At 32.5% G+C, this 12,459-nt stretch overlaps 1 protein-coding gene across 1 annotated transcript; it reads left to right on the top strand.

Annotated features, from left to right (window-relative positions):
* Window positions 1-8,852: 8,852 nt before the first annotated feature.
* LOC112502480 (adenine/guanine permease AZG1) lies at window positions 8,853-10,621 on the top strand. Its single transcript, XM_025106398.1, has one exon. The coding sequence runs from the start codon at window positions 8,897-8,899 to the stop codon at window positions 10,619-10,621; it is 1,725 nt and encodes a 574-aa protein (XP_024962166.1). The 5' UTR covers window positions 8,853-8,896.
* Window positions 10,622-12,459: the final 1,838 nt, after the last annotated feature.

Here is a 12,459-nt window from a genome sequence, read left to right as displayed (position 1 = left end):
AGGAGAACTAAACAAGAAGCCACCAAATTAGAAGTTGATAAAAATGAATTTACAGTTTTGCCCTTTTAACTGTTTAGAAGTCGATTTACGAGAATCCAAAATTAAATCCTAACCTCTCTTAGTGACAAACTTCTTTAAAGTTTGGTTGCCAACAATCACCCGCACCAAATTGCTGACAAGTAGAAGCCCTAATCGTGGCTGATTTGGACCCGAATGTGACGGCTAAGCTCGATGAGACCGATTTTGTTATATTCTTCTTACCAAACCATTTTGGTTGTGAGTAACTTGATAAGTCTGAGGGGATGTAATGGAAATACCATATAACCCGTATTCGAATTACCGGCTCTAAGGATATTTGTGGTCGTTTAAAGTGGGTAAGTTGATATGAAATCTCACGGTTAAAAAAGTAAAAATTCTTCTTTACCATATGAAAATTTTAACTATCTTAATTTTATTTTTTAATAGTTTTCATATTTTGAGAAATATATATTACAAACGGTTTAATTGGAATAACAAATTTTATTGGTAAAAACCTCGCGGTTCAGCAACAATCACCTACCTACAAACCAAAGGACGCTCTGGTCGTCGTTTTACCCTAATATCTAGATCTCTGTCATTCCTACTAGACGCTATGAAATCTTCGCTTCTACGAGGTGAGTGAGTTTATCTCTTAATCTTCGTTTGTGTTTAATAATTCACATGCCTTTTGTTCGATGAAGAAATTTTGGCTTGTTTCTACATGTTTTCCACTGAAGTTGGTGATTTTTATGCATTTGATGGTTCTGGATCGAATTTGAAATATTATGATTGCTCGTTTAGAAACCATGGGATACAAGTCGTAGATCCTTATGTTTTTGTCGAATTATGTATGTATCTCGCAAGTAATCATGGCGTTGAACTAGACACAGACGATTACTTATATGTGTTTGTGTATATAGCCGGCATTGAAATTGCTTCCCATGCCTTCATCTGCAAAGCCGCCACATCTCTGTTTGATTAATTTCAGCGTAAGTTAGAATTTTCTCGCAATCCTCTATAGAAGTCTGATTTCGAACCATACGGTTTCTTTGTTACCACTAGGTGCAGTGACAATTTACTGTGTTTGTTGTTCATTATGTGAAGGTTGTGCCTTAAATCCAAGCTATTATTATGTATGCTTCCAAATGTCGGTATGTTATACTTGTTTCTATAGAAGTTCATATCATATATTATATTAAAAGTTTTACAAATTAAAGCAACAAAAATATATTAAAATGACAAAATAATATATAAAAGTCAACGAGATTGCAGACGAGGCTGCTCGTTGATCAAGAAAGAGAAAAATAGAGAACAAGAAAGAGGAAGACTGTTAAGAAGAGTCGTGCTTTCTTCTTCAATTGTAAAATTAGCATCGGGAAAACAACGCTAAACGAGACTAGCTGACTAGGAGAGTTCAATCTTCAAATGAAAGGCCTAAGGAGAAGGGATTGCACAGATTTGCAACGTAAAATCAGGAATCGGCGAATCGAAAAATCTGGTCGAAAAGGGAAGAGATTGGTGAATTGGACTACATTACTAAAACATTATAATTTTCCAAATGGGCTAAAATACGAAGGACAAGATGAAGAGATTGAGTTAAAACATGGACTGAAAATCAATATATATATATATATATATATATATATATATATAACTGGTTGGGGCCCCAAAAAATTTAGGAGCCCTGTGCCGAGTCTCACGTTGGTACACCCTCCGCCACGACCCTGATGTCAACTATAAACCTTGCATTTGAACCTGTTTATAGCCACCAGGATAGCAACTCTGTTGCCTATAGCAAATCAAGTGTCTTATTCTATTTGATTTTTTTTTGTTGTTGATAATTTCTTGTGTTTTTTTCCATCTTCTGTGTTGTTCACATATTGCAACCTTCGACTTCCTAGGAATGCGGCATGCTGTGATTAAAGAATCCGTTCACCCAAATCTGTAACTATGTACATCAATCTGGCCTCTCTTGCTCGACCATGAAGAGGTTAGATGCAACCATAAAAACTTGTTCCTTCCTTGTTGAAGCTGGTTAGTTTCTGACCTGTTTAAGTGGCTACGAAAAATATAAAAAAAAACACAGAATTAATATAAAAAATTAGATTTTCTATGTTTATGTGCTTGTTGAATTTTTTTAATTGGTGAGACAATCTAAAAAAACCAATTAAAAAAAATTAACATGGACGTTTTGGTTGGTTAGTTGTTCCTTATCCACCTTGGTCTTTTGTATAATGGCAGGAATGTTACTATCTCCACCATTAAAGTCCTTAGCACTACAATTTTAGTTTCAAAAACTATATGATGATGCAGTGGCACCCTTTAAAAAACGTACTTTTTCCATTACAATGGAACCATGAACTGTGTAGGTCCGCCCTTGGTACCATAGATGTACAACTTTGAAGTGGAGAACAAGGGAAACATAATGATGCAAAAAGTATGAAATTGGGAAAATAGTTGATCAAGGAAACATTGGTGAAAAGATTTGAATTTTTATCAAGGGGGGCTAAATTCAATTCAGGGAAGGTTAAGTGATGGTGCATATGTGAATCATTAAAAAAAAAACTTTATAAGATGCATATGGGAACCTATATGGATAATCTGTAACGTTCATATATACATCATCACCTAGATTTTTCAAATGGATTCAGTTGCGAGTCTTCCCTTAACTTTCACTTCTTACCTTCCCACGATATTTAACGTTCTTATTTGAACCAACCTCTAACATTTAATGACAAAAATACTCACACACACTCTTTATCATTGGTGAGGTTTGAACCCTTGACCTTTTGGGTGGATGCAACTTACTTCGGTACCAGTGCGCCAATAACCTTTTGGTAGGCTTACAAGGCCATGGCCTCAAAAACCATATTTTACATTGCTATGGAATCTGTAGAAGGTTGATGAAGTCTTTGGAGAGTAGTAAGTAGCACAAGACCAAACTAAAGTGATGGAACCTTTCTTTTGAAGCTTAAGATCTTGTTCATACCGGTTGATCATTCAACAGTGACTTGACAAGTTGAGGACAAATGTTCAACTTTAGAGCTTTTTTGGAGCCAATTGATTTCCTCCCATTTTGCACAAACAACACTTGGATGATGTGGGCCAATAGTTAGGGTTATTCAAGTAGATTTGGGACTATTTTTCTTTGGGAATTGGCTTTTTCCACATAAAGGTCGAAGCTCGAAAGTAAAAGTTATATGCATATCCAAAAGAGACAACTTTCTTCACCATATACTCTATTCCACTCATAAACTCACTTGGGGCAAGTAAACCAGAGTTCGCCTAACTGTTTCTAGAAGAAACACAAAAGTAATCAATACCGACTACACTTGGATCATTAAGGAGAGAAGGGTATTCCAACTCCAGCCCATGTGGGACTCTAACACACACCCTCCAACGGAAACGTGTATTATCATATGTGATGTGACAAGGATGGTTAGAAAACGGAAACGTGATGGTTCAAATATATAAAGTAAAAAAGAAAATGTTTGGTAGGTAGCACTTAAATCTGGCATCAGCAAAGACCCGACGAATGATGTGGAAAAAGGCAAGAAGAAAAAGACGTATGGAGTGGTTGAGAAGCATACCCCCACCCAAATCTTCTAAAGCCATTTACTTTACCTTTCTTGTCTTAATTTACACAGACAATCCTTTGATTAGGATAAGAAATTTGATTATTTCATTTTCATTATTAAAGCAAAATCACTACGTTCATAAACTAATTAAAGTCGGTTCCTAATACGTGTTGACGTATGTTTTTACTTACATACCCTCGTCTTTTAAATATGCTTCGTGTTACAGTTTTCATATATATATGATTATTTTATTTGTAAAAAGGGTAAATTTAATGTCAAGAAAATTGTTTAAACTCACAGTATGATTTTCGTTATACGTTCGAGAATTAATGTTGTAGGTGAAGAATTATAGTTCTTACATCAGTTGCATTTGTGTTTAGTTCAGATATACTAATAACATGAATACTAGTTAAACCCTAAATCTCTAGGGTGGTGGGGTTACTGGTACGGTTGGGTTGGGTTGGGTCGGGTCTATGACCTTTTGGCGTTAACTTTTTAAAAAAATTGTTTTTCAAAAGTACATGTAAATCTATACTATATTATAAAGTATTTGACAAAAACTCTTAAAAACAATGTTTGTTTTATGCATGAAATACTGTATATTGATGCATATTACTTAAAATTTAATATTACAAGTAAATAGTGTATAAATATAACTTATTAAAGCTTTATTTTTTTTAATTCGTGTAACTAATTGTAGATAAACATAATCAAATACAAGATAAATATCTCATTTTGAATATAAAAATTAAAATATAATTAAGATAATCATTAAATTTTAACATAATACTTAATATTATAAACAAAAATAAATTATTTTATTATTAAATCTAAATTGAATTATAATAAAAAATTGAATTAAAGAAATTACACAGAAAATGAGAACTTTTAAATAGTTAATTTAATACTATTATCGATACCTTTTATTTCAAATTTATATTTCGTTCAAAATAAAAATATTATCGTTTTCTAAAACCATGTAAAACCGTATTATATCGATAGAGAAAATTGAATAAAATGAAACATTAGAATCGAGATATATCTTGCTACAATGCACGAGTATCCTTCTAGTAGATCAGTAATATATATGAAATCTTTGAAGTATCTTAAAGTCTAAATTTAATTTCGAGAAAATATGTCGTGTTTGATTGAAAAATAGCAATATCCATAATTCTAATATTAGTAATAATGTAATTTCAAATTTCAAATATAAATATCTACGTTTTAAGAACAATAAAGGTAAAACCTTCAAGAAATTGATAAACACTCTAGTAATCATTCATTTGTATAGTATGTATATGTGTAAACAAGTAATTGAATATATTTTTTGATTTTTATACACATATACATGTATATACTCAATAAATTACTTATATATACATATACATATCCTATAAATAATTAATTATTAAAGTAGATGAGCGATCAAATGAAAACTACTCTTATTTGTAAAAACCGTACAAACCATCCTCATACGTCGATTTCATTGTTTAATCTTATGAAATTTTTTCATATAATATTTTTTTGATGAATTTGTTTTATATATGGTTATGAAATTGCTTCATATAATATTTAATAAAATTTTAATGAAACTGTTTTATGTATTTCTCTAAAATTAAAATAATGAAGATGATAATATTCATGATCAACACCCTCCACAATAAAAATGGTTAATCAACCTCTCATAATTACAAAAAAATGAACAAAATAAAAAATTATGATTGGTTGAAAGAAGTTTTCACGGTTTTTACAAATTGAATGATTTTTATTTAAACGCTCCTCTGTTAAAGTATTCCTTAGTTTTTATATATTTTACAGTTTTTCCTCCAACATTTCCTAATTATGGCACAACATTGCTTTAACAACTTATTATCAGGGTATTTCTGCCTTTTTTAAAAAACTTAATTTTTAATAAAATAAAATAGACATTTGTGGGATTTAGTGCTTGAGATCTTTTTATATTTATTTGGAATTTGTGATGATGATGATAATCTGAACGAAAATGACACGTTAGAAAATTTATATATTTATTATTATTATTTTTTAAATACATAAATCAAGTAGTGATCATACCGTTGGTTGTTTCTCGCATATTTTATTCACAGATTATTAAAGGCAAAAAAAAAAAAAAAAAAATAGTGATCATACCGTTGGTTGTTTCTCGCATATTTTATTCACAGATTATTAAAGGCAAAAAAAAAAAAAAAAAACGTTCTATTTTATGGATGATTTGAATCAACACACTTCACATTTTATCTATATTGTATTATAAAACATTTGATAAAAAATTTTAAAAATTATTTTTTATACATAAAATACTGTTTATTTATGCATATTACTTAACATTCAAGATTATAAGTAAATTGTGCTAAATACAATTAATTAAAGCTTTATTTTTGAATTCGTGTAACTAACTGTAGATAAACATAATCAAATAGAGGATAAAAGTCTCATTTTAAATATAATTAGGATAATTATTGAGTTCTAACAAATACTTAATTATTATCTTTATAAAAATTATATTAGTAAACCAAAAATAAAAAAAAAATGAATTAAAGAGTACACAAAAGACGAGAAAATTTTAAATAGTTAGTTTGGTACTAATATCAATATTTTTTTTCATTTTTTATTATATATCTTCATATTTATATTTATATTCAAAAATAAAAACATTATCGTTAAAACCACATAAAATTGTATTGTAACATCGACTGAGACAAGAAAAACCAAAACATTAAAATCGAGACTTATCTCGCTGTATTATGCGAGTACCCTTCTAGTTTAACATTAATATCAAAGATATCGATCATAACTGAAATCATTAGTATTCATTTTTTTCCCATTAAGTAATCAATTGATTCAATAATTTTAGGGATCGTTTATCAAACGCTTATTTGGATAAGTGCTTATTACATTACCGGATGAATATGATAATAACCAAGAACCTTACCCGGTAAGAACGAGATAAAGACCAAAAGTCTTTCTCGGTAAGTGAGGGTAACGACTCTTACCATGGTAAGTGCTTACCGGGTAAATTGTTGCATATGATGTTGTTTTGATGGGCTAAAATCTTACATAATAAGTAAATGATAGTGTTAATTTTGTCGAGAAACATTTACCGAATAAGTGGTTGATAAAGAGCCCTTTAATTTTCAGATTTAACATAAAATAGTAATAAAAGTTATTGGTATTAGCTCGTAAAAAGCTCATTAATCTATTTTTATATTTATGTGTGTGGTGAAGTGTTAATTTTGTAATAAATAATAGTATTAAAATATTTATATAATTCATCACTTCAGCACTTACACCATCCACATCCCTGTAATCCATTTACACTTTTAATTATGCCACATCAGCTTTTGCAATTATCTTCCACACACCTGCAATTCACCTACACTTTCAAAAGTGGTCCCCACTACAACATTTATTAACTATTTTATAAATTATTTATATATACATTCTAATTATTTTTTATGTAATTATAAAATTTAATATTTAAAATAATTTAATTTATTATATAATTAATGTAATTAAAAATATATTAACATTATTAATTTATAAAATTAATTGTTTTGTATAAAAATAGTTTAATTAAATAATTAAAAGAAAAAAAAGAAAATTGGAGGCAAGTGGGTGCCATGTGGCATTGCAAAGTGACTTGCAAATATTGAAAGTGAAATCTCATGTGGCAAACTAAAGTTTTTTGCAATTGCTTTTGCAATTGGCTTTGAAAGCCGTATGTGGATGGTCTTACATTCATTTAAATTGATTTTACTTAGAATATTGATTTTTAAATGACAAAAAAAAAATCAAAATAGTATTTTTGAAGATGTTATTAAGGGACCGTTTACTAAATATTTACTTGGTAAGTGTTTATCAGATAAAGTTTCTATTCGGATGAACATAACAAGGGTCAATAATCTTACCGGGTAAGAGCGAGGAAAATGATGAAAAGTCTTGCCCAGTAAGTAAAGATGACGACTCTTACCTAGGTAAGTGCTTACCGGGTAAATTGTTGCATTCAATACGTTTTGATTTACTAAAATCTTAAGCATCAAAATAAATTGTAGTCTTGACTTGTATCGGTAAGCATTTACCGGATAAACATTTGGGTAAACAACCCGTAAGTCTTATTTTTAATAGATAGTTTAAAAAGAAACGGAAAAATCTTAGATTCTTGATTACAATTGCGTAATTATTACCATTATTGTTGTTTTAAAGGAATCAATTATTATAATTTTACTATAAATAATAGTTTTTTCCAATTATGTTTCTTAAATTTATTTGATCCATTTTTTAAGTATCTCTAAAAAATTACCTAAAATTACTTGATCCATTTTTTTAAATTTATTTGATCGATTTTAGTAGTTAAAAATCAAAATTTTCAAAAAAAATTATATTTAATTGTAACAAAATTCATAATTGGAATGATCAATTCTTTAACCAAATTTGAATTCTTTTGTTTTAGTTCACATGCTGAAAATGTAGTATCCCGTTTATTGGCATAAGCGAATGAATTAAATTTTATCTTATTACATCTAATTTAACCAACACTCCCCATCCCTCACCTCACCTCTACCCCCCCCCCCTCCTCTTCCCAAAAAAAAAAAAAAAAAAAAAAAAAAAAAAAAAAAAAAAACCACACTACTATTGTCATTGTTACAACCGTCACCCTTTAACCTCCAACCCACAGCTGACCACTATGTCATTATTATTGTTGTCACAATCACCCCTACCACCCGATCACCATGCAAGTATTGTCGTCGTCACAACTACCACTCAGCCACCTACTCCCGCCCAACCCACTACCACCATGCCATTGCTATCATCGTCACATCTACCACCTTAACCATACCCCCACCGACCATCATCCCATTACTTTTGTCATCACAGCTACCCCACCAGCCACCACCGTCAATACCACCATATCACTATTGTCGTCCTCAAAGCTACCATCCTCCCCCATACAGAGATGGTAATTGCAATTCTTTTGAGAGATTCAATTTCAATCTACCAACCAAACGTGATTTATTATGATTCATTCAAAACCAAATTCCTTAACGGATTCCACTTCCATCAAATTCCGCTCTGCAAACCAAACTCTGTTATATTTTTATTATTTGATACTCATTAAATTATTTTTTATTTTGATTGCCCACTAATAATAATCTTATATATATATGAAGATTCACTCGATAGAATTTCAAACCAACAAATCTCTTTTTTGGAGACAACACAACACTACACAACCATGATCTCCTCATAACGTACTTCCTCTCCCTGGTTCCTACCATACAAAAATGGAGACCTCCGTCCCGCCGTCGTCTTTGACACGTCTCAACACCTTTATCGGAAAATCACGCATCGGAGAACGCTTCAAACTCAATGAAAGAAACACCACCTTCACCACCGAGCTCCGTGCTGGCACCGCCACCTTCCTCACCATGGCCTACATCCTTGCTGTTAACGCCAGCATCCTCTCTGACTCCGGTGCGACTTGCTCCGTCTCCGACTGCATCCCTCTCTGCTCCGACCCCTCCGCCACCAACTGCACCGTCATTCAACCTGATATCTCCTGCAAGTTTCCGCCGGTCAACCCCGGTTACACCGCCTGTCTAGAAAGAGTCAGGAAGGACCTCATCGTTGCCACCGTCGCATCGTCTCTCATTGGCTGCGTAATCATGGGGACTTTCGCTAATTTACCGTTGGCCTTAGCTCCGGGAATGGGAACTAACGCTTATTTCGCTTACACCGTCGTCGGATTTCATGGCTCCGGCAACATTTCATACGAAAACGCACTCGCCGCTGTTTTCATCGAAGGGATGATATTTCTTCTGGTCTCCGCCGTCGGCGTACGTGCTAAGCTCGCGAAACTAGTTCCGAAGCCGGTAAGGATCTCTTCGTCCGCCGGAATCGGATTATTTTTAGCGTTTATCGGTTTGCAGAATAACGAAGGCATTGGCTTAATCGGCTACAGTTCTTCCACCCTCGTTACGTTAGGCGCCTGTCCAAGATCCTCACGCGCGTCACTCGCGCCGGTCATCACTTTCCCAAACGGCACCGTTTCACTCCTTCCCGCCGGCTCAGTCTCCGGCGAAATCATGTGTGTGAATAACCGAATGGAGAGCCCAACGTTATGGCTTGGCGTGGTCGGCTTCGTAATTATAGCTTATTGTTTGGTTAAAAATATAAAAGGAGCGATGATTTACGGCATTGTATTCGTGACGGCGGTTTCATGGTTCCGTAACACGCAAGTAACGGTGTTTCCACAAACTCCGGCGGGTGATTCCGCCTACGAATACTTCAAACAGATCGTCGACGTTCATAAAATCCAATCAACCGCCGGCGCATTGAGTTTCTCAAGCATTAAAAAAGCTTATTTCTGGGAAGCATTAGTGACTTTTCTCTACGTTGACATCCTCGACACCACCGGAACCCTATATTCCATGGCACGTTTCGCTGGATTCAGCGACGAAAACGGCGACTTTGAAGGCCAGTATTTTGCTTTTATGTCAGACGCATCGGCAATCGTTGTGGGATCATTACTCGGAACGTCGCCGGTAACGGCGTTCATTGAGTCGTCCACCGGAATAAGAGAAGGTGGGAGGACCGGACTGACAGCTTTGACGGTGGCGGGATATTTCATGCTGGCATTCTTCTTTACGCCATTGCTGGCATCGATTCCGGCATGGGCGGTGGGGCCGCCGTTGATACTGGTGGGGGTGATGATGATGAGATCGGTGGTGGAGATTGATTGGGATGATATGAGGCAGGCGATACCGGCGTTTATGACGCTGATATTGATGCCATTGACGTACTCCATCGCGTATGGACTGATCGCCGGTATTGGAACGTACATGGTACTGAACATTTGGGATTGGGGTGAGGGGTTTTTGGGTAAATATGGGATTCTTAAGGGGGTTAAAAGTGAGGAATCTGTTATCAATGGTAGTGTAGGGGGTAATGGTGTAATTAAGGAAAGTGGTGTAGATGGAAATGGAAGTAGGAAGGCAATTGAGGTTTAGGTTTAATTTATGGATTATTTAATTAATATTAATATTATAATATTAGTTTTTATTCAAGATAATATAATAGCAGATGAACAAAATAGACTCTTAAACCATCATTTCAATTAAAAAAGATACAAGAAAACAATTTTTGAACAATTTATATATTTTTTAATTTCCAAAAGACCATCTTTGTATTCCTAGTATGTTATGTCAACTATATATATATATATATATATATATATATATATATCGTTTCAAATGCAACCTATTACATTTGTACAACTAATGAAACCCAATAAATTAAGATATTTATGAAAATGATTATAGTTCATTTATTATGATTTAAATATTTATGGAATATAAATAAGGTTCATTAATTATGATCAATACTTTATATTATGTTACAATAAAAACTTCTATGAAATCATATATTCATCAAATTAAATGGACGGTTGAAATTGAGTTGTATTGGTTGTATAAATGTAAAAGATTGTTAACATGCTAAACGAACGGACATAAACGAACGGGCTAAACGAACATAAATAAATATTATTTAAATTCAAAATAAATAAACAAAAGATTATATATTAAATATAATATATAAACGAATATAAACGAACGGTAAATGAACGAACGAGACTTTTGTTCATGTTCGTTCGTTTAACTAAACGAACAGAAAAATTTGTTCATATCCGTTTATTTATTAAATAAACAAACTTCCCGCCGAACGGTTCGCTGAACGCTTGGTTCGTTTACAGCCCGAGGTCCCTCTATACACCACATGATGTTAAATGCTAAATGGAGGATCAAATGTTGAAAACGATTTATTTAAGAGTTGGTTTTGTAATTTACATTTCTTTGAGGGTTAAATCCGTCAAGAACCCGTTACTCCTCGCGGTTTCATATCCATCACACATCCTATATTTATCCTTTTTGACCAACATTCTAAGTTGAGTAAATTGTAAGAAAATATAACTTACTTTGTCTTGATTGTTATTTTGGATAACGTACGTTCAAAACTTTTTATTTTGATATCTAAAATGTGAAATTTCAAGCATTTAAATATTTGAGTAACCGGTTTAAATATTAACCCGTTACCAATGATGATTTAGCATCTAACTCAATATTATTTTCTGACATGGTTAGTAACATGGACTTTTTCTAACGTAAAGTTACTGTTAAATTTGTTTATTTTATGAGAATTTATATATTATAATTATTTGAGTGATATATATAATTTACAAATAATTATAATATATAAATTCTAATAAAATAAATAATTTTAAAACTAATTTTATATTTATAAAATCCATGTCATTAGCGATGTCAACACATAATATTGAATTAGATGTCAAATCACTCGTCATGTCAGCATTAGTAATCGGTTAGTGCTTAAACCGGTCACCCGCGTATTTAAATGTTTACAACTTCATATCTTAGGTACCAAAATTAAAGTTTTGAAATTACGTTAACCAAAATAGGAATCAAGACAAAGTGCGTTACATTTTCATACAATTTACTTCTACATACACACACATATATATAGTTGGGTTTCGATGAGAATGAAAGTTTTGATGAGAATGGTAAAAAAAATTCTTCACATTTTGATACACATTAGAATGAGATACACCAGACCAATTCTCGTATCAAGCGCGATTCATGAATAAGTTTGAGATTAAATGTGATTAAGGATTCAGATTTCTTCTACTTCTCAACTTAATTTTTCTTCTCACACGATCCATCGTCTGTATATATACATACATATTTATACACACACACACACACATAGGGTTGAGTTCCGATGAGAAAGAAAGTTATAATGAGAAGCATAAGAAGTAATATTCACATTTGGA

Source organism: Cynara cardunculus (assembly GCF_001531365.2).
Source record: "Cynara cardunculus var. scolymus isolate 2C chromosome LG 1, CcrdV1, whole genome shotgun sequence".
Classification (NCBI taxonomy): domain Eukaryota; kingdom Viridiplantae; phylum Streptophyta; class Magnoliopsida; order Asterales; family Asteraceae; genus Cynara; species Cynara cardunculus.
This window is presented reverse-complemented; position numbering and strand designations above follow the sequence as displayed.